This window comes from Hypomesus transpacificus, chromosome 19, assembly GCF_021917145.1.
Source record: "Hypomesus transpacificus isolate Combined female chromosome 19, fHypTra1, whole genome shotgun sequence".
In the NCBI taxonomy this organism is placed as follows: Eukaryota; Metazoa; Chordata; class Actinopteri; order Osmeriformes; family Osmeridae; genus Hypomesus; species Hypomesus transpacificus.
Genome location: NC_061078.1, coordinates 5,788,560 through 5,816,540, shown reverse-complemented (window position 1 = coordinate 5,816,540; position 27,981 = coordinate 5,788,560). Strand labels below are relative to the sequence as shown.

The window sequence follows — 27,981 nt, the reverse complement described above, 5'->3', positions numbered from 1 at the left end:
GTTCCATACATGTGAACTCCAACCGATGAGCGGCAGCATTACCAACATATCTCACACTGCCGGAAATCTTCAGAGAACTGGAAGAAGACAACATTTACCGGCTTCTCTTTCTCTTCTCTGCCTCTCGTGTTGAAGGACCTTCCCGAGCTACTGTACATAATGGCTAACGTTGTTGATACTAAATTATACGACATTCTTGGAGTTTCCCCAACTGCCACCGAGAATGAGCTGAAAAAGGTAGATATTTTAGAAATACGTTTGTATTCGATTTTAAATTGAATTATGTACATTGAAATTCGAACTCCTAGTTTCAGGAAATTGCATTAGCTTGTTAGCAATGCATAAACCATAATCGAGCGAGCTAGCAGCTAGTCTAGTGCTAGCTAGCTCCAACTAGCGAGCTATTCAAATTGGAATAGGTGTAGTCTATTTGCTGGAAGTACTGTACTACTATCTTAGTATGTTAGTAAATGTGTCCACTGCCATGGAAGGGTTAGCTGTTATGTAACGTGAAGCGTTTGAGTTTTAGATGGTCACTAGTAGCATTGTTCGTGTGTTAGCCTGTTTGTTACATGTTTACTTTTTTGTTCGGGCTGTGACACCAACTGGCAACACTGTCTAGCTAGGCTAATGCAAGCTAGCAATAATCTAGCTAGGCTAACGCAAGCTAGCGTTTTAGCTACCCGTACGTCGTTGCTGGGTAACTACACTAGCCCAACATGTTAATAGCACCTGTAGCAGGGGCGTTAATTTTAGACAGAAGTGTTTCGCAGTGTAGCGCCAACAATCAATTCAAGTATCTGCGACATACGTTGTAGTCAGGAACGGCTATTTAGGTTCCCATTTAAACAAACGCTAGACTGGCCATGGAACGTTAATTCCAGGAAATAGTCGAGACATGTATTACAAGGCGACATGCGTAGCTACTCAAGTTTTAGAGCTGGTGTAGCTCGCTACAGTACAGTTGCCAGCCAACATTGGTTATTTCTTAGTTTATTTCAGCCAGAAACGCTTCCACAAAATCCACTGCAATATGGTGCTATGGAGAGATAAGCTAATGGCCTATTTTAAATGGTAAAACTAAAATGTTGACACCAACTCCGTGTTTCCTCAACTTGACTCATAGCGTTGAATATATTCTAGCGCTTTCTAGGGCGCTAACGTAAGTAACGCTAGCTAGTTAATCAACTCACGTGCTTGGAAACTGGTTAGCTCACAAGCCAGTTTCACGTAAATTCGCATGGTTTCGTCTACCGTCATTGGGCGAATTTAAGGATAATCTACTGATTTAAAGTAGTAGTTTAATTTAATGTAGATATACTTGAGCTGTCAAATACGGTCAGTTTACTAGCTAGGTTTTTATACGGGCCCGTAAGGCTAACTTAAATAAGGCTGCTGCCCAGGCCCATGTTACTGCGCACAACGGTCTACTGTACTTAAATGGGTTTAACCCCGGTAAACAACTCGCATTTTTTAAAAATTTTATTTCATGGGGATGTGGTATTAATGTACTTGTATTCTCCAATCTGTTGGATGAAATATGCTTGTGATTTATTGTAGGCATACAGGAAACTGGCAAAAGAATACCACCCTGACAAAAACCCAAATGCAGGAGACAAGGTAAGAATAAAGTGCTTTACTCTTCAAGACCTGACTAAGTCTAAGAACACACAATTACATTCAGACCCAGCTACAAGAGGGAAAGAGGATGGTTGTAGTTTAGGATGGTACATGGGAGCTCATGAAGATGTATCGTTCTAAAACATCTTACTCTTTGTCTAGTTCAAGGAGATCAGCTTTGCCTATGAGGTCCTGACCAACCCAGAGAAGAAGGAACTGTATGACCGGTATGGGGAGCAGGGCTTGCGGGAAGGAGGTGGAGGAGGGGGGGGGATGGACGACATCTTCTCCCACATCTTTGGAGGAGGTCTGTTTGGCTTCATGGGCGGACAGGGACGCAGCCGGAACGGAGGAAGACGACGAGGAGAAGACATGGTTCACCCACTCAAGTTAGTAGGCCTTCCAACCCTACCCAGTAACCATGACAACCCCTAATTGCCCAGTCAGTCAATGACACTTGGCTCTCAGCTTTGAAAGGTGAAGACATATTTACTAGTATGTTTAGTCAGTAGAGGAATGTAGGTTTAGTCGTGTTGTGACTGATACAGGGGCTAGATTTTATCACTGGACATGTATTCATGGTGTTTGATTGATGTGCTGCAGGCGCTGCCAGTAGAGATGTATGGAGTCTTGTGATTCAGGAAATCAAGGCCAGGAGACTGTGCCCATCTCTTTTTATAATAGCCTGAAATCACCAGAGAACCCTCGTCCCTTGTAGAGGCACCTTCAGTACTAATAATAGCTGATTATGTTTTTCTGATCAAGCACCTTGACTCCTTGACTTTAGTCACTGTTATACAGCAACAATATTGTTTCACTTCTCTTTACAGCCTGACTAGCATATGAACATGTTCGCATGCCCTTTGTTTTGTCAGGGTGACACTGGAAGACCTGTACAATGGTAAAACAACCAAACTACAGCTTAGCAAGAATGTCCTGTGTAGCACTTGTAATGGGTAAGTGTTTCTGTTCACTGTGCATTCATTTCTCTTCTTACCTAAATCTAGGCTTAACAGTTTAGAGTCTTGTTTTCTCTTTCTGATCACATTGTGAATATACAGTATGCACTCAGCTAGTCTCCATGGCGCTTGTAGCCACTGTTACTGTCTGGAGAGGCTGGTGTTTTGGTCTCCTCAACCAAATCATAGGCCAGATTGTAAGAAAGTCCCTGTTAATAACTGTATGGCTTGAGTTAGTAATACATTTATAAATTACTAAACGGACAGGCTCGATCCAAGCCACACTGTGATTGGTCCACATACTCTGACCTAGCATTCCCACCATTTTTCGTCCACCTATCCATTGTAATTTCCTCTGGCGTAGTCACATGCAGTGTGTTGGTGGTGGTTAAGTGGGGGTGCTGCTCAGTGATTGATTGCTCTTGTCTGTGCCTATCCCCAGCCAGGGGGGGAAGACAGGAGCTGTACAGAAGTGTGTGGCGTGCAGGGGGCGTGGCATGCGCATCATGATCAGACAGCTGGCTCCTGGGATGGTCCAGCAGATGCAGTCTGTCTGTACCGACTGCAACGGAGAAGGTGAGGGGCTCGCCTGCTGCAGGAACAGCCTGGTCTGGGTCTGTCTCCCTGGGATGTCCTCTCCACCTCCTGATGGGAGTGGAGTGGGGAACAGAAGGAGGCAAAGGCTGGCTTTTTTTACGATAGATTCTGCCCACGGTGTATTAGTGGTGCCGTCAGTGTTATACTGACATACACCCATCTGCCTCCTACACCAGTCCCGCTTCACCAGGCAGGAGGTAATCCTATCTCTTTCTTCCTTCAGGTGAGGTGATCAGTGAGAAGGATCGCTGTAAAAAGTGTGAGGGGAAGAAGGTGGTGAAGGAGGTGAAGATCCTGGAGGTCCACGTGGACAAGGGTATGAAGCACGGCCAGAAGATCACCTTTGGGGGAGAGGCGGACCAGGCGCCGGGGGTAGAGCCTGGAGACATAGTCCTGGTCCTGCAGGAGAAAGAACACGAGGTACGCAACCACCACTGACATACCAGGACTGTCTACTTCTGTCTCAGAATAGAGCACAAGATATTGATAGACCTACTGCTGGCATTAGCGGCTTTCGCTATCAGAACAATACGGTGATATACAGGACAACCTGTTGAAACAACCTCTCACTTCCTGTCCTGGAGAGTCTGAATGGCCTCAGACTAGGGCAGGCTGGGTAACACTGCTAAACCACATGCCATGCCTTTTCTTACCTGTAGAAAAGGATATCTTGCTGGTTGCAAATGTTTTAAATGTACTTTTTTCTACTAGTGTATATGTAACCAAGTTGAATTGGTTAAACTCACTCCCAATAATAAATACAGCCCGCCCGTGCCAGCAGAGCTAGTGTTATGGTGGTGGAACAGGCTACCGTGGTGTTGACAGGTGCTTGGTGATTTTGTAAGGCAGAGGACTTGGAGCCCAGCAGTGTTCTTTAATACTGACTAAGGACACCTTCGACATGTATATATTGACTTAATATTGTGTGCCTATCAATGCAAATTTTCAAATTGAACAATGATGGTCAAATGTTGCCCCCCCTGCCCTCTGGAATGATGTTTAGGGTTAGATGAAACTCCTCGTTGGATCAGAATGTGTTGGTCCTTGACCGTAAGGGTGGTGTGTGTGTGTGTGTGTGCATGTGTGCACGTACACCAATGTGTGTGTGGTCTGAGGCTAGTGGTGACTGTTGAGTGGAACAAAAGGCACCAGCTGTCTGGGGGGGAGGTCCTCAACACTGTCAGGATGTAGCAGGTTTCTTTGTCAGCACCTATAGACTCTAGTACACAGACCTGGCTTAGTGTCTGGCTTGTTGTGTTGATATCACATTCATGGGCTGCTTGACCAATGCTTTAGATGTTTTGACTTGGTAGTGTGTAGGGAGAAAGATCATTGAAGAGCCACGATCTAATCCGCTGGAGTGCGTAAATATGGATGGATGGAATACTCCCGACATGGTAACACGGTGGAGTCATGACCTACCCTGATCTGTGGCACATGATTGGGTTGCTGTTCAGTGTGTCCAAACACTTGGTAATCCAGTTTCCAGTCCCATCTTGCCCCCCCCGAGCCCTGTGGCATGTGTGTCATAACTCTAGACTAATACTAGTCACAAGTGGAGAGGCTGGCCCAGTGGGGTTTAATCCTGTAGCCAGCCGTGGCTGGGGCTAGCCTGCTCTAGTGCTGGGCTGGTCCCCTCAGCCTTTGGTGTCACCTCCAGACTCCCTGGCCCTCCTGTGAAGCCGGGGGGTGAATGTCAGGCATGGGGTGCTGCTGGCACCTGGCTCTGCTGGAGAGGAGAGGGCCCCCTACAGCAGGCTGGGAGGGGCTACTGGTAACCTATTTTCTCCTAGGAATACAGAAAGGGTGGGCCCACCAGAACTCACTGCTTCCTGGAATTGACCCGTTCCATTTTCTACTTAACAATATTCAATTCTCATTCAGTTAGAGATGAATGGTCAGATGTTTATTGGAATAGAACATGGATGAGGGCAAAAAGGTGAAAGCAATGTGTGTGTGTAATTGAGTTTTGGGCTGTTCTATGACATCTGACGGCGTAACCCTGTTCTCCTCAGACTTACAGACGAGACGCCCACAACCTCCACATGACCCACAAGATCGGACTGGTGGAAGCTCTCTGTGGGTTCCAGTTCACGCTGAAACACTTAGACGCCAGACAGATCGTAGTCAAGTATCCCGCTGGTAAAGTCATCGAGCCAGGTAAGTGTGTGTCTGCTGAGGGGAACTAGAGAAATACTGGAGATTCTGGCCAGAGGTTATTCAGATCAGGGTCTGCAGCTCAATAAATGAGCAGGGCGGGTTGAACATGTGTAAATCATGTGCGTAGTAGTAATAATGATGGTTGTTTGGTGTCCCAGGCTCCATCAGGGTGGTGAGAGGCGAGGGCATGCCCCAGTACCGTAACCCCTTTGAGAAAGGAGATCTCTACATCAAGTTTGATGTCCAGTTCCCAGACAACAACTGGATCAGCTCAGAGAAGCTCACGGTAAGGCCTCATGGCTGGGAGGGGCCTACAATCAACCTGCTGTTGTGTTTATCTAGGAGGGTCTTGGTTGTCTGTGATTACTGGTATAGGCTGTAGCGTCCACGATGTAAGGGGGTTATTAACACCACTAATGCTAGTCCTCCCGTGAATCAAGAGGCTTTATGCACCAGGTCTTATTTAGGGGTGAATCTCAGTCTTTGTATGATAATCCCTGATTCTGAGATTAGATGCATGTGTGGCCCTGGGTATAATTCAAGCATTTAGGGATGGTGGAACCTGGCCAAGCCCTGGCCTTGCCCCCTGCTCCAGTACCCATGCTGCTGTGCTCTGTGTAACCCTTCCCCAGGAGCTGGAGGACCTGCTGCCCACACGCTCTGAAGCTCCCATCGTGTCTGGGGACGCCGAGGAGGTGGACCTGCAGGACTACGACAACAGCCAGGGCACGTCCGGAGGCGGCCGGCGCGAGGCCTACAACGACAGCTCGGACGAGGAGGGGGGCCACCACGGCCCGGGGGTCCAGTGTGCGCACCAGTAACAGCTCTTCTCGCCCCCCCCACACACACATACACAGGGGAGTATATATGAGTTGCACAGGAGATAACACGGATGTGGTTCAGGCTTTATCTGGTTTGCCTTTTATGATAAAAGAAACATGCCCAGCCTCCCATCACCAACCCCTCCCTCCTCCCCTTCCACTCATTCCCTTGTAATAAATGCACATCCTCCCCTCCCTCCCTCCCTCCCTCCCTCCCTCCCTCCCTCCTTCCCTCGTCTCCTGCTTTCTCTGTGGTGACACCAGATTAGATGGGAAGAGGTTGGTTCTTTGCTCGTTGTGTAATTTGCATTTTTGTTCTTATAGTACTTTTACGTTAATTTAAACTAACCACACATCCGTTTGTATAAATGCAGTTTTGGAGCTGGAAAGTGCAGGACTGACTGAGCCCAGCTTACAAAACTCTCATTTACCCACACTTTTAGGGTTTGTATGTATCTGTGCTTGATTTTTACTGCTTTACGTTGAGTAGGTTTTTACTTTTTTGGTTTCCATTTTTAATTGGAACAAGACAATATTGTGTATAAGAAATGATTGTCAGTAAGCTTTATATCAGCTGCTGTGCTACAAAGTGGTGTGTCAAAACAAGATTGACAATAATAAAAGATTTCATTAGTAAATGGCCTGTATCTGTGCATAGCCCAGGTGCATGTAGAAGCCCACTTTAGCTCCTGCGCTGACTAAACATCCAATCAAATGAGTGAATAAAAAGCATCATACTTATGTGAAAAGGTCATGAAGCTGTTGAATAAAATGTTCTTTAAAATCTGAAACCATTGCTCTGTGAGTGATTGGAAGTACCAACATTGTCTTGCAAGAATTAAGTGGTTATTCTGTATTGCATTGACAGGTTGGTATACAAACAAGGTGAACAACTGCTATCTTATATGCTGTTGTCATGTTGCAGCATTGTCGAGGGAACACTAGAATCGGGGTGGGCATTCCTCAGGTGCCACTGTCCTGCATGTTTTAGATGTAGAATCAGGTTTGTTGGAGCAGGGAAACATCTAAAACATGCAGGACGATGTATTTGAGGACCAGGGTCGAACACCTATACAATGGAGGCTTTTTTTCTTGCAATGCCTTTGCATCTGGAAAACTGCCATTATCAATTAGCCTAAAATCACTCATTCTTGGTCTCTTCAGAAAGACTAACCACTTGGGAAGAATGCTTCTAAATGATGTTAAAATGTTAGGCTGGCATCAATGTAGGGTGATGATGACTCAAGTTACCTGCCCAAGCGATGTAGATATTGGACCATGTGAAGTGGAACCGTCTGAAAGATTAAATGCTCACACCACCCTGACAGACACAATAAAACACATTTTATGTGTTCCTAATTAGTTTAACATCAGAACGTCAACTAACCTTTAATGACTTGACTTACCTGACATCTGGTTTTGGCAGGAGACACCTCACCTCTCGGTTGTGGTTGAGGCACATCTGTAACACATTTTCAATCTAATATTTAGCTGGAACTGAACGAAGAATGGCAGCCCTGTACTGTTTCAATAACCGGTTCTGCCGCTGGATGGAGTGTCACTGATTGTAACTGCAGATTAACTGTTGGACATTTACAATGAAATTTACTATGGTTTCAAAATTTAAATTCAAGCGTTTAGGGGCACGCATGTTTGTGCGAGTTACTGATAAAAGAGAACGTTTACCTCCTTTCCCACTGGGCGTCGTGGAGAGGGGCTGACATTTCAGGAGACATTGTTACATTACATGGCAGGATTTTGAGCCAGGTGAAGTCACTTTCATATTCGACATTCGTCTCACATTCCATAAACGCTAATTACAGCGTCGCGTTAGGGACCGTGTTTAAACTACCCATACAATTTTGAAAAATGCCATTTTTAAGAAAACTCAAACGGACACCAGAGTATATGGATACCAGAGTATTCTAACAATGTCTGGTATACTTCCCCAGCCTTTACTTTTTCAATTACGTTTCAAACGAAATGATAGAAAAATCGCTAATCTATGAAAATATTTTCATCCTCGCAAATCTAAATTTTTTCAAACTTGTCAAAATCTCAAAGATACACCAGTTTCTAATTAAATCTTGCCTACTTCCACAACCTTAACATTTTCAATTAAGTTACAAACAAAATTCAAATAAATCGCAAATCTCTGAAAATAGCATGAAATCCACGCAAATCTAATTTTTCTCTAAATTGTGTCAAAATCTCAAATAGGCCCTATACACCAAATTACTGTAATAAAGTCTGGCCTACTTCCACAACCTTAACATTTTCAATTAAGTTTCAAACAAAATGATAGTAAATTGTTCATCTCTGATAATAGCATGAAATTCTTGCTAACCATAACTTTTTCAAAATCATTTTAAGACTCCAAGTTTTTCAAAGTTGTATGGGTACTTTTCACCCGGTCCCTAACGCGACGCTGTAAAGTAGCTTGAGACGAATGTCGAATATGAAACTAACTTCACCTTGGTAGGATGTTGATGTTACTGTGTATGTCCACTAAATGGCAGTGTTTCACCATTAACACTATTCCTAAGAAATATTCTTTTTATATTTACCGTAATGGCGATTACTTTTCCAGCCGACCTCTCATCCAAATAGATAATAATCATCTATAAACTTAAAGATGTAGGAATTAGCCTATATCTTGAATTAAATTGATTAGGAGTACATTTAATAATGTAATGATAGTAGTAATGCTTTCCATCAGTTCCCCTACCGTGGCAAGCGTTTGTTGACACCATCTCACCATCTGCGGCCTTGTGCTGTGGGATAATAAGGTGACTGTTCAGTAATTTTCACGCAACTTGCTTGATTAACGCCCAATTTGCCGTAAATGTGTGCAATTGTGCCATATTTCTTACTGTTCAGTTCACTGTTCATTTGCTCCATGCCATGGAATGCCCCTACGCCTTCACTTTCCGCGTTCTTCTCGGTTCTGTTGGTTGTCCAAGTTCCAGAATACTTCCATAAAAATGTCACTAGAAATGTATAATTGATTGCACCTTGTGTGTCCTGGAGGAAGGTCTAATTTCACCGCCCCATGGACGCTACTGAGACACCGGTCAGTTTAATGTGGGTTTCCAAAAAACCCTGAAAGTTTGATCATTACGTACACAGAATTAGGAATGGACTGCAAACTAGTTTTTATTTATAGAAAAAAACCTAATACAAATTAATTCAACAAAATGGGCAAATGTTAATTGTATCTAAGACAACATATTAAAAAGGTATAGTCAAAGTCTAGAGAAAGTTGTACAGTCAGTCCTCGGTTTAAAAAGAAGCTAGTTAACTCATATTCATTACCAACCCAAACCCCCACTTGTCAGTTTCTTTCCTCAGTTCATAACAGATACAGATGATATAGTAGAAACCAGGTATACAAAATCAAAACATTAATATTCAATACAAAGAGATACTGCAAGCAATACATATGTACAACACATTCAAGTAATTCTCCAAAGTAAAGAGATGGATTGATGCCAATAAAGGCAACTTGTCTTTGTTGAATGGTCCAAAACTATATTTTCTTAAATTAGAATTGATTAATGCTCTAAAAATGCCAATGTATACATAACTCTGCACCATCTTCAGTGTCAGTATGATGAACTGCATACAAAAATAGATACAATATGAATGCGTATGATTTTACACAAAATAAAGCACCTCTATTCATTTGTATTGGAGAATATGCAAGACTGAGTTTTCTACATTAATGTGTGGCATTAGTATGTACCATCGCAAATACAGTATTAGTAGTAGTACATTCTTGTACTGCAAGAGAATAACGTATGTGTGCGTGGTGCTTTGATTGCACCAAGAAAGCAGAATCAGGTTGAGCTTAGGTTTGTGGATCAGATGAATATTCGACTTCAACATTCAACAAACATTTGTTAAAGGCTTATTCTGCAGGACCAAAGGCCGTTAAATGAATGAATAAGGAAACCATTTCATCACTGCTTTTAAAGTGAGGGATATCAGCAAGGACATTGTCTTGCAGCTAAGCTACCTGCTAGACGAGTCTTCCCTTTTCTAAAGTGCACATGATCACAAACAAGATGCCCGGTTCAAGTCACCATCAGTTTGGAGTGTAAACAAACGTCAGGAACAATATGCACATTATGACGTAATACTGTAGGTCTAGAAACCCAGAGAATCTTAGAGACCCCCACCTTGCGTGTTCTAGAACCTCACCTTGAGTATTCTAGAACCTTCTTGTGTCTTCTAGAACTGTAAACTACCAGGGGTGAATCCTGGGGATCCAGCCATGTAAATAATGACCAGATGCCAGCAAGACTCAGTTAAAAGTAACACCAGTTCATATCAAGTTTAGACTCGTTCCACCCGCAGATTTGAAATGACAGGACTCACAGAGACATTAAGTTGTGGTCCCCGCGTCGGGAAGCCCACAGACCTGGTGTTGTGGACAGTATACCGGACCACATACCACCCAGACCTTCTAAGGCCCGACAGAGAGATGCTGTTCTGCGTCTGGAAAGAACATTATGTTCTAAGTGGTTATTATTTTGGCCCTGAGCAAGGTCAGGGGTCTCACAAAGTCCTCCCTGACCTGGATAAGCCACCTCTTGTTTCCCACTCCTGTTTGACTAAGGGAGTGGGAGGGGTCAGCAGTTGGCCGGATTTTGGGTCCTTGAGGTTGACAGATATGTAATTGTAAAAATATCCAAGTAATATAATGATAATAATAATACTAACAATAATTTGGGTTAGTCCTCGTTTAGGAGAGCAGCTTTTAGTGAACAACAACATTGTGTTGTCTTGTCGTTGACATCTCAAGACAGTAGTTTGTCCTTAATGTTTGACCACAAATCAGACATCAAAGGCGCAGCATCTGTAACATACATAACATAAGGTCCTCCAAACAGATTCATCTTCAAGCAAACAGATTCAGAATAGGAAATAAACGGTTGTAATCGTTTTCACTCCACACAACTAATTATGTCAAGCTGACTTGGTGTCAGTACCGAGCATTGTCAAGTTAGGGTTCTACTTGAGGGTTCTAGCGGGTTCCGCTGTGGTTCTCCTCAGCGCATTTATCTCTGAGGGTCATCCTGTGATGTTGAATACTCCTTGAGGAACTTGATATGGAACTCTCGTACCTTCTCCAGGAGAATCTTGAGCTTCTCAGTGCTGGGCAGGATGGTCATTCTTGAGAAAGACAAATGGACAAATCTTTATAGTTCTCTACTGGGCATGTGTGTGTCATCACCCAAGTCACTCGACCTCAACTATAACATGTAACATGCAACTGGATATGGCAAAACAGCTCAGCTGTTGTGGTGATGCACCAGTTACACAGAAAGAACAACAACTTCTGAAACACTTGGGCTTTTTGAGTGTGTACGGGGTGAGGCAAGTTAGAAGTGGGCTGTGAGGAGGGTGAAGGGGAGGATTATGAGTCAAGATGGATACCTGAAGTGATAGGTCCCTTCTCTCTGTCCGAAACCACTTCCTGGTACGACACAGATGCCGGTCGTCTCTAGCAGTCTCAGACAGTACAGCATGTCAGCTGGCATCCCCCGATTCTGATGGACCAACACACACACACACACACACACACACACACACACACACACACACAACAACACACGGCCGTTGTAATACACAGTGATATCAACACTAAAAGGCTCCAGGGGGCTAACACTTGATATGGCATGATGAGTTGACAGCTTCAGAATAAGACAGACACTGGGGGCTATGGGCTGAGGCTGAGCTCTCCGGACCTTGGCCTCGTCCACGGCGCGCGGGGGGATGAAGATCTGAGGGAAGGCGTACATGGCTCCCTGCACTGGATTACACTGGATCCCCGGGACCGAGTTCAGGATCTGCTCCGTCATCTTGGCCTTCTCAGCCAGGACCCCTAGCACTGTACTCTTCTCCTGGAACACACATGGCAATTTGTTTAGTATTGATTGAAAATTGTCATTTTAGGCCTACTAATAATCCTACAAACACACACACCTTGAGGAAGCGGGGGTAGGAGGGTTCCTCTGGGCGTGGGGGGTTGACGATGACGTCCATGGCTGCCTGTCCAGAGACTGGAGGACACAGACGCACAGACAGCAGCTTCACCATTTGGGCCCTGACCTCCGGATCCAGATTCATCACCTCCATATAACCCCCTCGGAAACCACACCTGGTCACGTGAGTGAATGAACGAGACACAAAGGACAGCAGATGTTTGGGTCAGCACTGAGGACAGACACACGCCAGGCCTCTCAACAGAACCCATTCAAGTAGAGGTTAAAAACACTGAGTGGAAGACCTGTCCTCTCTCTTCCTTACATGTCCTGTCACTCTAAAGACTAAACTATCTCTATCCCAATGAAGCAGAAATGCCCTGAATATATATTTCAATAAAAAGACAGTGTGTGGTGCTGGAGGTCCAGGCCCTGCCTACTCACTCCCCAGTGTAGCCCTTGGAGGTGGAGTGAAAGGAGGCCAGTTCCACACTGTTGTAGTACTCTGGGCCCATCTCATACAGCACCTTCTTAAAGGAGTGGAACTTATGGTCTGGAGAGTACACGTTGTCCTGATACACCTGCAAATAGAAGAAGAAGAATGACACCGGGCTAGGGACCTGATAACCTTCTCACAGAACCAGGTTGCATGTCTGTGTGTGTCAACAAGCGTTCAGTGTCAGTTACCTCATCAGACATGACAAACAGATTCTCCTCGTAGGCAAAGTGCAGGACTTCCTCTATGCACTTCTTACTCTGGACCTGGCCTTGAGGTAGAGAGACAGAGAGAGAGTGAGAGAGAGAATGTGAGAGAGAGGAGGGAGAGGAGAGGAAGAGTGTTGTTAGACATTTTTCCTGAGGTTAAGCTCTGGTGAGGGAATGGAGGGTGAAGTTCACGTTGGAGAGACACAAACATGAATAGTGAAACCTGAGAAGAGTAAATCACAACTAGTCAGAATGTGTAACTAAGGACACCTTTGCCCTCCTCGGTGTCACTCTACCCTGGCCAGCTCCACTTACTGTCTGACCTTGCCATACCCCTAAGATTCCTCTTGCCCAATGACAGCAGACCAGGCCGGATCCACATGTTCTGCCACAGGCTGTAAGACCTCTGGCCCACTAACAGCTCATGTACCCTTACTCATCAGTGGCACATGCCACTGACGTGCAAGTCATGTGCTTAATGTTCAAGTCCTACAGTACATAATAACATCATCTATTGACATCCTTTCCCCAGCATATTGTATATTCAAAGAAACAAAGACCTGGATTGGTGCAGGAAATTAGTTGACATTCTAGCCAGGTTAAATAATGTATTCTAATTGAGGACCTACCTGTGGTTGCCAGGTTTGACCATAGTACAGACTGTTGTTGGGGTTTTTGATGGTTCTTGACAAATTCCCACCAATGGGACTGTGAGTATATAGTCTAGATCAGGGGTTCCCAAACTACGCCCCGCAGGCCGAATACCGCCCACCCCGCATTCGGACCGGCCCTCTGAACAATGCAAGACATTTTTATATGCATAAGTAGGTAAATGTTTTGATTAATGATTGTTTTTATTACGATGGTAATAATGCTCTTTTAATAGGCTGTATATCCCTTGATATGTACGGATGTACGATGCATAACAAAATAATAAACTAATCGAGCATAATAAATACATTTTAAATCATAATAAAATCTCCACAATAATACTGGTAGTCACTCTGGCCCATGTAATTTTCTGTTACATACCGACCCGGCCCCAAATGAAAGAAAGGAAAAATTATCTGGCCCTCACAGAAAAAGGTTTGGGGACCCCCCCGGTCTAGATAACCCACCTGTGGGGTTGCCAGGGTTGATGATACAGATGACCCTGGGCTGGCAGTGCTTCTTGGCAGCCTTGTAGGCCCTGTGCAGCTCGTTGATGTCCAGAGCCCAGCAGTTGGCCTCATCCAGGTAGTAGTTCACCTGGACGGCCTCCATCTCTGTAAGGGCTGCAGAGTACAGGGGGTACTGGGGGATGGGGATCATCACACCAGTACGGGACCGGCCCTGGCCAGACACCAGCATCTTCAGGATGCTCTGCAGACAGAGGGGGGGAGAGAGAGACACATGGCATTCAGCAAGCACGTTCCACTAGTCAGAGAGGACTGCTCTGCGGTGGGATAAAGAACCGCACAGATGTCTGAGACACCACTCTCTACACCTCTTCCTCCTGAACACAACCATGCATTGCTGTTCTGACAGCTGACTCCTAGGTTTGTATTCTCAAAATACGACATCAACAATAACTACATAGATAGAACTATTAGACCAAATGCACTGCAATGATCCACAAAATCATCGAGTGTTCCTCCTGCTGCTCACCACAATGCCGTCACTGGCCCCCGTGGTGAGGTAGATGTTCTCCCAGTTGGCTGGGACCCCCTGGTCCCTCTGCTCGATGTAGGCAGCAATGTCCTGGCGGATGCAGTCCACCCCCTGGCTGGCTGTGTAGGACCCTGCAGTACAGAAACCCCTCACATGAACCCTGGGTGCCAGGGCGCACAGCAACCAACACACAGGCACGGCTAGGTTTGGTTCTCTTCGAAAAGCCTGTATCTTCTCCAACTCAACAATTTTTGTTTAACTACATAGTTCTAGTTCTTGTTATCGTCCTGTGGGCTAGCCACACACACTGCGTACGTGTCTATTTCGTCACTATGCATTTATTTGCGGGACTGTACAAGTGGGTCTTCGGAGAGCTGAGTCTGACGCACTTCTGACTCAGCATGTCTTAACACCCAGAATATCACTAAGGCTGAGCCGCAACATCCTGTTCTTTGTCAAAGGAACCAGGCTGAGCACAACACAACCAGAACGCCATGTCAAAGATCCTACAGGCTCAGCGTTCTGGGCACAGGCTACAGCTGTGGGGCTCCATAATATGAACACCGGAATGGGAATGCAAGCAATTTGCAAGCCCACACACACACATACCAGAACAACTTGTTCAAGTGCATGCAAATAGACTCCACACTTTGTTGACCTAGATGGACGCACAGAATCCACATGTTGGGGTCCATGACCACATATACACTTACACAAATACACACACGCTCACACACACACACACACACACACACCAAGGCTTTGTCCCCCACAGCCCTGCAGGATGCGTCTGGCGCGTTGCTTGGCGTCCTCTGGGAAGCTGGGGCTGTCCAGCAGCTCAGGGAAGGAACAGAGAGCCACCACCTGGGGACACAAACACAGACACACTTAGACCTCCACTCACACAGCAGTAACCTCACATAGCAACCTGTGCCAAGCAAAGTGTACTAGAGGGAAGGGGCTTCATGAGGAAGAACACATTTTCTACAAATTTGAACAATTGGTTTTCCTCTTGCAACTCAATTTGAAGGCTTTCCCCCTTTAATAAATGTCCTTATTGCAACTCCTTTTCCTAGTATTGCTCTGGTACTGAGGATGACGGGATAAAGGGGGAGGGATAAAGGGGAAGGGATAAAGGGTGGTGGAGGGGGAGCAATGAAGGTTGAGGGGGAGGGATGAAGTTTGGCATGGAAAAATAGAGTTGTGGAGGGGGAGGGATGGAGGATGGGGTAGGGATAGAGGGTGGAGGAGAGATGGAAGGTTGGTGAAGGGGGAGGGGAAGTATGGTTGTTTGAAGAGGAGGTATGTGTGCCAGTGAGAGTGCCAGGGTCAAGCTGTTTGATGTTCTAGAATCTAGACCAAATACACTACAGCCAGCGGCCTGTTACAATCCTTCACTAAGCTCCCTTGAAAGCTTGAATAACAAATCCTAAATTACTAAATTGTGTGTACTGGAGATTGTCTCAAGCAAATGGCATTGTACAGTACCTGTTCAGACCAGTTTGAATTTAGGTGGGGTGATGTGGGTGTATTGGGGCAAGAGCCTGACTCACACAAACAATAACTCAATTTAGAAAGGCTGCCTGGCAAGTTTACCGATCACAGGGGAACTGAAACAAACTGCGTTTGTTTCAACCCTTGACTGGCAACACCTCATGATAGGACTGCGTGTTGACCAGTTTTGTTCTGTGTTGATGGGAACTTGCAGCTGGGGGAGGCCTCAGAAACACAGGCTGTTGTTATGCCCTGGTGGGGTTGTTGCTATGGCAACCTGGCACACAACGCTGATACACAATAGTAACCCCGCTCTCTGGAATGTTCGCTTGAAGATACCAACTGACTGGCAGTAAGACTGAAAAGCAGACCTCTTTTGCCAATATCAAAATTGTTCAAATGTTATCCTAATCAATACACAAGTTGCACAGTGTCCCAGTAAATGGAATACAGACATTCAAATGAACCTTGAATTGTAATTCTAGTCAATGAACACGATCATATTATTGCTGTTACAGACTTTCATAAAGGAGAGACAACTACTAAAAACATTTCAAGTTCATTAGGAATTCAACCCTGGCCCCCCACCAAATCATTAGCTGTTTGTTCTCTGTGGCTAGACAGGGCGTTAGCTGGACCAGTTGGATCTGGAAGCAGGTCAGTTGGATGTGTTTAGAGCTGCTCTGTGACAGTTGTCATGACAGCACTACCAGTTCTGTGCTATCCCACACCTTACCTGGCGGAGGAAGGTGATTGGTTTCTGACCCATGGCATGTGCATCTCCAATATTTGCCTTGATGACTTCCTGGAAGGGTTGCTTGACGCCCTGGCAGGAGCAAAAGAGAGGGTTTGTTAGACACACACGACACTGCAGTAACACAGACAAGCTACATGTGGCAATGCTGACTTTGGCCTAGACAGGTAGATAGTAAGGTAGCCATGATATACAAACGATTGAAGTGAAGGGCAAATTAAATCTGACCGATATGATCGATGGAACATTCATATCATCGGATCCTTGTGTTGAGGCAGGGAGAGTATTTTGTTGTATTTTTAATACACAACAATTAAGTTGTACTTGAACTTGATATCACATGTCACCATAACAGCAGTGCGTCTGACCATATTAAACACAAATACCAGTTATAAACATAAATAATCATTTGTGTATATCAAGGTTATACAAGTGTCTGTACAGTCCATCAGTAACATATTATTCTCATGAGGTAGCACAGTACCCTGCATATCATATGACGGGGAAGGGGAAGCTATTTTTGAACCTAGACCAAATAACCAGAGGGCACATTACAAAGACAAATAAAACCATGTACACTGGCACATACACACATCAAACCCATTTGCCATGATGTAATGTAACATTTGATGTCACCAGACCACCAGCAAGGCACCTGTTTCAAATCGATCATCAAGGTCCCTGAAAAAGCAGACTTCATTGAGCCATGCATTCATCAGCTGGGGCCATGGTTTCTCATGAAGTGTTTGACTGAGAACTATAAGAGAACACATTCAGAGGGGAGTTTGGGTTGGCTTCTGTGTTATTCTACAGGTAGAGGCAAAGGATTTGTGGTAAGGACCACAAAAAGGTGAATACAAGTAACATTTGAATTTGATGAGCCATCAACAGTGATGGTCCTTTTTTAGGCCAGTTTAGGAGTAGTTAAATCTGGATGATAGACTTATGAGTGTAAATTCACTATAGAACTCTGATTTGAGCAGAAGGAATGCTAGTTGGCTGAATGCCAATTTGCCAAACTAGTTCACCAGTCTTTTTTGGTTCATTTCCATGACCTAGGGCTAGGAGATGGCTGAATTACATCTTTCACACACAAAAAAAACATTTGACTGGGCTGACGGGGTAACTGACATAGTAAACTGTCGAAATGGATAGTGCACAGTTGTAACGTAAAGATTCAGCTCGTGAGTCATATTGGGGATCTAGCTACCTGCATATTCTCTCTTGGTAGTTTACTCATAGTAGACAATGTAGGAAGTAACTGTCTTGCTACATATAGCTAAGTGCATTAACAATTGCGGTATCATGCATCATCCTATGCTAGTACCATAGAGTTAGGCTAGTACACTCAGATGAGAACCCATGAGGAAAAAGCAGGATGCAGCGCAAAGAGGATGATGCAACACGGAACTGTTTAAGCTCCATCTCTATCACTCCAGCCCCCCACAGTAATGTCCTGGACCACGTTTAAAGAACGTATACAAATGCCCCTAGCTAGTGTGAGCTAGATATCTAGAAACCAATACTTCTCATTCGCTGCATTTAAAAAACAACAACCATTAAGCTATTCCGTTTCTGTCAAATCTGAAATCATGATGAATTGAGTGTTTATCACCTGCTGTAAACCTCTCTCGATGTCACGAGCCTTGGTGACAATTGGTCCTCTCACAGCGTACTCCACCGCTTTCACCTGCGGGTTCAGGGTCTCCATAGTCAAGGTCTTCTCCCGAATCTTGCCACTGTGTTGTGCTTCCACCGTAGCCTCAGCTGTGCTGAATCGCTTCAAGCCATACTGCTCTACCGGCCCCTGAGTTATCAATCGAATCAAGCTGACTATACCTGATGATTCCACTGACTTCGACCGTAAAAGAACAGACGACTGATTAACTGCACCTGCGACTAACGACCGAAAGTCAACGTTGTGAAGCCGATGCATGTTAAGATGTTGCCGGTGTTGAATTAATAGGCCACTGAACATTAAACAGGCCGACGACCCGATGCTCAATCACAGCTAAAGGTAATAATGTACTATTGTAATCAGAATTTTACAGCAGACGAATGTTTTCAAATGAAATCCGTGAGTGTAAATCGTTAGCATCTGATTCTGTGATAAACCGGTTAGCTTTCTACCGCGCCTCACTCCTAGCATCGGAATCAAGTGACAATCTAAAAGTAAATGCCGCGACTCCCTGTATTTTCGATGAGGATTCTGGGTAATGTGTTTTTGTTGCATTGGCATTACGTGTCGTAAGGACATACTATCATTTTGCAACTACAGTACCCAGGTGTTTGAACTGGATCGTTGATATTTCACCACACGATCATTAGAATCTGACTAAACAATGGATCATAATCTCTTATACAAATACCACTTTTGCCTATTCTACTTCGGAAAATGTTAATGGCTGGCAAGGCCTTGAAATACCATCTCCACCCAGGCCTCATACGCTACTGTGCACTAGTAGGCTATAATGCATTTTAGTTACCAATTTCTGTTTATTTGTATGTATTTAATTTATTCATCTGGACACCCACCCACACTCATTTTGGATATACAGTGATGAGCAGAGACTAAACTTTCAAATTATCAAGACAGTGGTAGACAGTGCCATCTGTTGGATAATGGTTAACATTGTTCATTCATTTATTCCACTGTCCGAATTGCCTTTTGATCCCAGTACCAGTGTTCTTTTCCTCAGAAATACAAATGTTGACTATGTATTTTATTGCATCATATTTTATTCAAGCCCCTTTAAAATGCAAATTAATTACATTAAATTGAATTATGGGAGAAATTTATTTTTAAAAATCATAATACCTGCTTTGTGGATATTTTATAATTAGGGACACATGTAGGCATTTGAAGGTTGCTATATTGATGCTATAGAACATGCCCCGGCCAGTAAGCAAAATAAGTGAGTGACGAGATAATGAGTCTGTAATAAATCAGATCATGTAAAAAGAACTAATTGTGTACTCTCAACCTGTTTGAACAATTAAAACAAATTGTGTCATATACACATTGAATTTCAGTGCCCAGTCTGACCTTGTGTTGTTCTGTGTACCTGACAATAAAAGACTTGAACTTGAACACATGTTGTTTCAGACACACTATTATTACATTATGACAATTTGAAGATAAAAAAAGTCAAAATTGCTGTTAGCTGTTGGTAATGAGGGGTACAAAGGTATGCACATATCATGATTATTTGGAAATAATGGAAAATGCACAACCCCAATTGAGTAGGGACACCTTTCTAAAAACACATCATTTGTATTAGGATGCTTATCCCACATCAGTGTTTGGTCGACCACACTATAGGCAGCTTTAGTCTGTCCACGATACACAGTTTCCAAGTAATGACCCATCTGGGGGGGGGGGGGGGGGGGGGGGGGATGCATGGAAACAGGGGACACGGAAGAGAGAGGTATAAGGTGATGGTTTCAGTTTAAAAACCTTAACTGACATATTCAGTCATACTCCTGAAACAAATACTGTTCTTTATTTGGTGATTTGGTTTCTAGACTAACATAATTACATAAGCCCAATGAGGCAAAGTAGCATGAGTACTGTGTTCCGTGAAGGGTGGGGTGTAAAAAGGGGAGCATATTAGTAGGCTTTTGCCTTCTAAAAGAGCATGTTTCAGAAGCTCATATTTCTTGAATCATAGTCCACAGGCTATGTTTAATGTAATTCATAGTTTTCTTCGTCATCTATTGTATTAATAAACACCACATTTAACATAATATTACAATTCACACACACACACACACACACACACACGTGTACAGTATATATAACCTACATATACACACACCATATACATACATACAGTTGGCTTAGAGAGGCTATATTTGGATTTTGCCTATTGCATTATTTCAGCAAATGCATTGTGTCCTCTCAGCATAGTTATTCAACCGTGTGATGCCTATACCGAGTTAGCACGCATGCTCAGTAGCCTAATGGACGTTAAAAAAAATGCAAGCATTACCATGGCTCTAAATTCCATCTACTGTAGACTATTTAGGCTGAGTTGCATGTGGATACAGCGCATGTCATACTAAAGAAAATCAGAATGAGGTATTTCTGCTTAATGACCCAGTGCGCATGGTCAGTGTTCTGGTGTGATTGCAGTCGGTTTGGTGTGTATGTGTGTGAGGACGATCAGCTGCCGTTCATGTAGCCTATTGCAGAAAGAAGTTTTACAGCAAGACTTGGTCGAAGTGTATTTCGTAAAGAACCATTGCATCTTAAATCAGAATGTCGGCAAATAAAGCAAAGAAAGTAAAAATGGCTACTAAATCATGTCCGGAATGTGACCAACAGGTGAGAATACAAATATGTTGTTTGTATTATTAATTATTGACTTAGTTGTATATGATGTTTAGCTAATCCTAAACCGAAATCTCTAATAATATGACGTCGAATCAAAATAATAAATGATATGATCATTTGAATGATAGCCTATAGCCTACGCTAAACCATACAAATATAGATTCAGCACACAAATTCGTCTATATTGAATCATTTCATTTGGCAACACGGCGACGCTATATCGTTATTAGACGATGGCTGACTAGCAGCCTACTGTTGGCTATTAAAGAGATCGTATTGTTCAGAAAATGAACCACATAATTTTGCAATGTTTTGATACTCTAGCCAGCCTGAAAATGTGGTGGGCTATCGTTCACTCCCTACCTCAACATTTTATAATAATGCATTAGTGATCTACAATCGCTTGTTCATAATGCGGATATCGAGAAAGTTGTACAAATCGCAATAAAATTGCCTATTGAAATGGCGACATGTGCTGCTTTCTGCTGATCATTTCCTGATTTTTGTGTGTGCAATATAACAGACTAGGTTACAATTTATTTTGAAAAAGTAGTCTTTTGGATCAAGCAGCATAGCCAAACTGCTCGAGTGCTTTAAAACGTTTTAATGTCACGGCAGCAGGCACGTGTCCTTAGCCAACTGTACGTGGTGCGATGACTTTTTCATGAATCAAAGGACATTGGTTTTGATAGGGAGGTATAGCCTCACATTTGAAAGAGGGTTTCACACTGACTACGCCCTTTATTGAAATATTAGCATGGTAAACAAGTTTGTGTAGCAACTCTTGCAAAATCAGGTTTAGATTTGCATGGCAGCCTTCCATTTTAACAGCAGCAATCCATAATGTTAAATAATCTATATAACCTTGTTCCTCCCTGTTTTTGTCTAGATCCCAGTTGCTTGTAAGTCCTGTCCTTGTGGCTATGTGTTCATAAGCAGAAAGCTTCTAAATGCCAAACTGAATGAGAGGTCATCACCAATAGGTAAATAAATGTCCTTCTGAATATAGTTGAATGCCCTTCTTTTTTATTTTAAATTTGTAATAATGGTATATAAGGTAAATATTATTAACATTTATGATGATAATTATTATTATGTTGGTATGACATAATGTTTTTGAAATCGTAATAAGTTGATCTGCCTAATATTTTAAAATACCATGGTTGTCATTATTGTTGTTTTGTGTTGAGGGTGTTTAAAATCAGAGTTAGCATTTTGAACTACTCTAGGATTCCTGTTGGAAAATAATTCACAAACTGTGTGATGATACGTAAGGTATTTTTGGGAGAAACATTGTGACTTCTAAAGCTTTTAGTGGAGGGCATTATGATGTTAAGTTTCTGGTCAGAGTTGTTAGCAGGATTTGTCAGTGGTGCAGTGGTAGCTGGGTTTAAAAAGCTGTTTGCCTGAATTGGTAGTCTACTGGAGGTGGGGGATGGGAGCTCTGGCTGACTGAATAGCTTGTTCCCTTCCTGCACTTCTCGCTAGAAGGCCACTACAGCACATAAAGTAGGCTACTACTATAGCTTGTTGTTGATAAGAGAGGCCTGCATAGTTTCTGTGTGAATATGAACTTGTGTTTTTAGGTGTTTGTTCTCACAAATCTTGAAAGAAGGTTCCTTTGTGTAAAATATATCAAGTTTCTATTTGAGGTTTTGCTGCCTCTCTTTGAAGCAGGCTGTGGTAAAACATGGGGATGATTGAAAAGAGAAGTCCTTGTTTCCTCTCACTTTTCATTGGCATTTAAATTGTTTAGTTTAGTTTTCTGTGTTGGATATTTTTGGGAGTATTTGGTTTTGACAATTTGTTTATTTTAAAGTTTAAGCATATTTGATGATATACTCATCCTACTCATTCTTTTGATATCAAATGAATAAAATAGTGTATTGTTTCAAGTACAAAATAATCTGTTCCCCAGCACAATAGGATGTCACATTCCTAGCGGATCATTATTTAATTTCAGTTGAACTCTGACACAATAACATGTTTGTAATCTAGCTCAGAAATCAAACACACTGTAGTATGTGTTTATACATTAATACAACCACATTAACGGAACAACGAAACAAATGTATTTATAACAGAATTTGGTAACATTTAATGTGATCACTGTAATCACTTGACAGGTCTGTACGTTATGTTTTTGTGTGTCTATCAGATAAGTTTGATCCAAAGAGGAGGAGAACTGAGAGGATTCGCAGAGATAAGATTGACTCTCCCACAACCAATGACATGGAGAACAGCAGGCAGTCCCGCTCCAACAGCCAATCCGAACAGATCCGACGCGGACGAGGACGACCAAAGACGACAGGGCTGAAGAAGCAGGAGGAGGAGAAAGGTAACATTGCAGACCTGCTTAAATACTCTTCAAATCCATCCTTCCTCCTTACCTTCCCTGAGCTAATCTTCACCCTCGTAATAGGATAGGAGAAAGCCTCTACTCCTCGATGGTTAACCGGCTGTTACCTATGATCTCAGAACAGACGTATTGCTACAGTGAATAAAAAATAAAAATAAATAATTATTTGGTGTTAATTGTTAAGCATTTGCCACATTTTGTAATTTAGAGAGCGGATGCTTTATTCTTTCTGCACATGAACATGTGTCATGTTGCCCAGTCACACGAAGGAGGGTGTTGATTATGTAGTGGTTGTCAGAGCAGTAAGGATTAATCATTTACAAACAGTTTCTCTCTTCCTCTCTCTCTCTCTCTCTCTCTCTCTCTCTCTCTCTCTCTCTCTCTCTCTCTCTCTCTCTCTCTCTCTCTCTCTCAATAAATAAATCATGCCGTCCTTGGTTTCAGCCCAGCTTTGTCAGCCCATCTCTAAGGGCAGAGCCTCCTCTCTATTCTGTGTCTTTCCTTAAAATCCCCATTTTCACTGACTCTGAAGAGACTCTGTTGAGATCTAAAATGGTGGGATACATTTAGATGACACATGGTAAGGAATAACGTGTGTTAATCCTGTCTGATCATGTTAAATCTAAAGGAATGCAAAGGCTATAAGGCACAGGGGAATCCAATTTTACAATCCACAATGCCAAGCCATACATGCGGGTACAGTTTGTTCATTAATACTATTTTTGTTTTCTTTTGCTGCAGAAAAACAAGAGAAGGAAGTGGACATTTATGCCAATCTCTCAGATGAGAAGGCTTTCGTTTTTTCTGTGGCCCTGGCAGAGATCAACAGGAAGATCTTGGGCCAGAGACTGATCCTGTAGACTCTGTGGATCAAACAGAAGGAACAGCCACCGGAGACTGTCTGTGGTGAGAGAAGGACTCATTAACCACCACAGACATGTGTCTCTGCTCCAATGGGAACGTTAACTCTGACCTGGAAGGGCTTTGTCTGCAAATAACCTTGGTGTCAGACGATTGGACATGGCCTGGGGTGCTGAGGGAAGCAGCGGAGATGAAAGCAAACAGGAAGCGTTCAGTAGAGTGAAATATTTACAGCAGTACAGACCGATATGTAGTGCATAGATCTGACACATGCTGAGCACTTATACTGGAACTACTCTATAAAGTACATTTCTAGCTGATTGTAATTTAGTGTTGAAGCCTGAACAGACTCTAGTGCCACTGGATGGGAAAACAGGAACCAATTGATTACAATTTTGCTTAGGAATCGGTCTGAATATTTATCTTTTATTTCAATTTTATATAATATGTTGTAGATTATCATGTCAAAGTCATATTGTGAGGCTCAGCTTTGTTGAAACAGCGTTTTAAAACGTAAAGGGCATATATTGTTGCAAGGTAATGTTGCATGGCAACAGCATTGCAACTAACTTCTGTGGTGTTCTTGGCTCCTCCTTGATATTTGTTTGTGAGTCTAAAGGCTCTTTTTATACCATGCAAAACACTTTGTGAGTATGTTCTCGGCTTCGGCTATGTCTATTTATAATGCCTATACTACCTTAAATTAATATCTTATCCTTTGTTTTATGTTATTGAATGCTATATTGTATGAGCTACTGTGACTGTCCCAAAGTCAAAGCTTCAGCATAGATCCAATATCTAGTTAGGTGGAGAATCACAGCTCATTGATCTCTAATGCTGGAGTCCTTGTCTGGAGATTTAATGTGGATGTCAGCGTATGTACAAATGTAAATCAAAACCTTCTAAAGACCAATCAGATCAGTGGCTCCTTTATCTCACAAACACTGACATTGTCAAGGAATACTGTAATCAATAATTTGAATAAAGTTTGTTGGTACAGATGTATAAAGTGACTCCTTAAAAAAAATATAAATACACCACAAAATACACCATATAAAAATACACCATGTATAAAACTCCATTACCCAGCTAGCAGTGGGCAAAGGTCCCCTTATACACCTGTTTGTGAAGCGACTGCTTCCCTTGGATACAGCTGGTGCTCTTTCACAACAGGCACATATAAACACAAACGACAGACCCTCCTGTTAGAGGCTCAGACACCTGGAACCCGGCCCAGTTTCCATGGAACCTCTATGCACACCTCGCGCTGATGCTAAACAATTGAAATCTGAATGTGTTTTCAGCGTAGGGAAAGAATTTGAGGGTGGAGGCAGGATGGGACACAATTCAAATACATTGCCTGTGTAGTATGCTGTAGCTTCTTTGAACTGACCTCAGTACTTGTAAAGTTGTAAAGGACAACACCATGTAGAGTGGCTTGAGGTAGTTTGATTTGCATAAGGAGGGCTGATTGGAGGATTCTAGCTGTGATGCAAAAACTACTTGAACCTTTCCAACCCACTGATTCTTTTGTTCTTCACAGTTATTTAAACACCCTGCCTACCACACACGAGATCACCATATCTGTGTATAACCCTTCATGACACATTTTTTAACATTTGAAAAAAATTAATGGCTTAGCGGCTTCCCACATTTTCACAAGGCTTCAGTAAGATTGTCTGTGATCTGAAATTTAAAGCATGAGGGAAATGAATGTTGGTTGCCAAGGGAAATCTCCCAGTTCCTCTGTCCTTATTAGGTCTCTGAACAAGTAGGGAGTCAGAGAGAATGGAGAGGAAAATGTGATTGTGTGTGTTTGTAAGGGGGGAAGGGAGAAGGGTAGGGGGGAGAAATATATACCAAATCAGATGGATCTTCTTCATGTGGCTCTGTGGCTGATGTTGAGCGATACACTAATGCACTAGTTTTGAATAGACCAGCCTATTTGAGGTGTCTACAGGGGAACAATAAATGTATCTTCTCTTTCTCTCCAGCATTTCTCTCTCTCTCTCTCTCTCTCTCTCTCTCTCTCTCTCTCTCTCTCTCTCTCTCTCTCTCTCTCTCTCTCTCTCTCTCTCACTCTCTCTCTCTCTGTCTCTGTCTCTCTCTGTCTCTGTCTCTCTCTGTCTCTCTCTGTCTCTCCGTCTCTCTCTGTCTCTTTCTCTCTCTCTCTCTCTCTCTCTCTCTCTCTCTCTCTCTCTCTCTCTCTCTCTCTCTCTCTCTCTCTCTCTCTCTCTCTCTCTCTCTCTCTACATCTTTTTAACACACACTTCACCTTAGCCTTCTTTCCTTTTCAAGTGCAAGTGCAGTGTACTCCAACTGTTTTAAATAGCTAGTTGAACTAGGTCAGGAATATTTTCCAATCCAGTGATGCAGTTCCCTCTGCCAGCCACCAGAGGGCAGTCCAATGACGCGAAGGAGCAGCTGCGGCTCGCAAACGTATTATTCATCAACGGAGTCACAGGCTTGCAGCCACCAGTGGATTACCTTTTGGTGCATCATGACTCAGTAAAGCACTGGCATTGTCCTTTCTCCTCTTCTTTAGTTTGTCGTCATGGGGAACAAACCATACAACCGTGCACCTCCAAAAAACAAACCCATTGACTTAAAAAATGATCCATATCAATTGCATTTAATAAAAAATAAATAAAGGAAAGGACTGTGGGAATCATATTCTGTTTGTGTTTTTCTCTGATAAAGCGGATTAACACGTGGAATAATCAGTTAGCAGTAGAACAAAGAGATATTTGAAAAATATGTTTGCAGCTGTGAGGGAGATATGAGACCTGGGTGAACATGTTTGAGAAAGGATGGGTACAGGATATATGTGCAGACGGTATACACACGTGTAACCCCCCTTCTCCCCAACACACACACACACAGACACAGACACGCACACACACACACACACTTGCACACACACACACACACACACTTACACACACACAGCATGAATGGCAGAGTCAGTCATTCAAACGTGATGACAGCAATGAATACGCTTTGGGTGATGCTGATGTATAATAGTCCTTTATAATCAATGTCCAGCTGTAAACTGAGTCATGGACCACACAGTGAGGAAGTGAAGGTATTAAAATGCTCATCAGTTCCTCCTCCTCCTCCTCCTCCTCCTCCTCCTCCTCCTCCTCCTCCTCCTCCTCCTCCTCCTCCTCCTCCTCCTCCTCACCTGAACCCTGACCCTCATCACCACCATCCCATCTCAGTGTCTTATTCTCACCTACATTTAGGTTCAGCAGTATTACCACCACATGCAGCAGGTTTGCACACTGTCATTTACATCAGAGAAGTGGACCAATCACCTGTGGACGATCCTGTCTGGTAACAATCCTCCAGAGGGGGTGTTGAGACCCTGCTGCCCCTCTGCCCTGACAAACAAGGTGATGTGATGAGGGGGAAACTGCAATGGGAAAACAGTCTGTCTGTGAGGGGGTTGGTAAGGTGAGAAGGGGTGGACCTTTCCACTCCATCCATGGATGCACCTCATCTATCCTTGTGTTTAAGATGTGTGTACGTGTGTGTGTGTGTGTCTTTTCCTTTGCCTTGTTTGTGTGTGCGCAGAGGGCGTTTCTGAGGTTTAGACAAGCAACACGATGCCCCTTCATTTAAGTGTTGGTGACGCACTCTGCAGCCCTGCACTCAGCTCAGCAGAGGCGTGTG

At 43.3% G+C, this 27,981-nt stretch overlaps 3 protein-coding genes across 6 annotated transcripts; 2 read left to right on the top strand and 1 right to left on the bottom strand.

Annotated features, from left to right (window-relative positions):
• The first annotated feature begins 97 nt into the window (after window positions 1–97).
• On the top strand, window positions 98–6,948 carry dnaja2a (DnaJ heat shock protein family (Hsp40) member A2a). The gene is made up of 9 exons (XM_047041686.1): window positions 98–237; window positions 1,561–1,620; window positions 1,783–2,009; window positions 2,496–2,576; window positions 3,022–3,155; window positions 3,400–3,596; window positions 5,192–5,336; window positions 5,495–5,622; window positions 5,969–6,948. Exons 1-9 carry the CDS (start codon window positions 160–162, stop codon window positions 6,155–6,157), a joined length of 1,239 nt encoding a protein of 412 aa, XP_046897642.1. The 5' UTR covers window positions 98–159; the 3' UTR covers window positions 6,158–6,948.
• Window positions 6,949–9,065: 2,117 nt separating this feature from the next.
• gpt2 (glutamic pyruvate transaminase (alanine aminotransferase) 2) lies at window positions 9,066–18,934 on the bottom strand. Of its 4 annotated transcripts, none has more exons than XM_047041683.1 (12): window positions 18,366–18,934; window positions 16,733–16,822; window positions 15,258–15,366; window positions 14,500–14,633; window positions 13,971–14,214; window positions 12,835–12,914; window positions 12,592–12,728; window positions 12,149–12,323; window positions 11,911–12,066; window positions 11,600–11,712; window positions 11,287–11,335; window positions 9,066–9,104 (listed from the first exon to the last, which is right to left on the bottom strand). In XM_047041683.1, the coding sequence occupies exons 1-12, from the start codon at window positions 18,726–18,728 to the stop codon at window positions 9,081–9,083; spliced, it is 1,674 nt and encodes a 557-aa protein (XP_046897639.1). In that variant the 5' UTR covers window positions 18,729–18,934; the 3' UTR covers window positions 9,066–9,080. The 4 variants fall into 4 exon arrangements, with proteins under 4 accessions (XP_046897639.1, XP_046897638.1, XP_046897641.1 ...); XM_047041682.1 differs by lacking the exon at window positions 9,066–9,104 and adding an exon at window positions 9,179–9,259; XM_047041685.1 differs by lacking the exon at window positions 9,066–9,104 and adding an exon at window positions 9,296–11,018.
• Window positions 18,935–20,751: 1,817 nt separating this feature from the next.
• Window positions 20,752–25,304, top strand: c19h16orf87 (chromosome 19 C16orf87 homolog). Its single transcript, XM_047041835.1, has 4 exons — window positions 20,752–21,077; window positions 21,976–22,069; window positions 23,245–23,424; window positions 24,187–25,304. Exons 1-4 carry the CDS (start codon window positions 21,012–21,014, stop codon window positions 24,303–24,305), a joined length of 459 nt encoding a protein of 152 aa, XP_046897791.1. The 5' UTR covers window positions 20,752–21,011; the 3' UTR covers window positions 24,306–25,304.
• The last annotated feature ends 2,677 nt before the right edge of the window (window positions 25,305–27,981 follow it).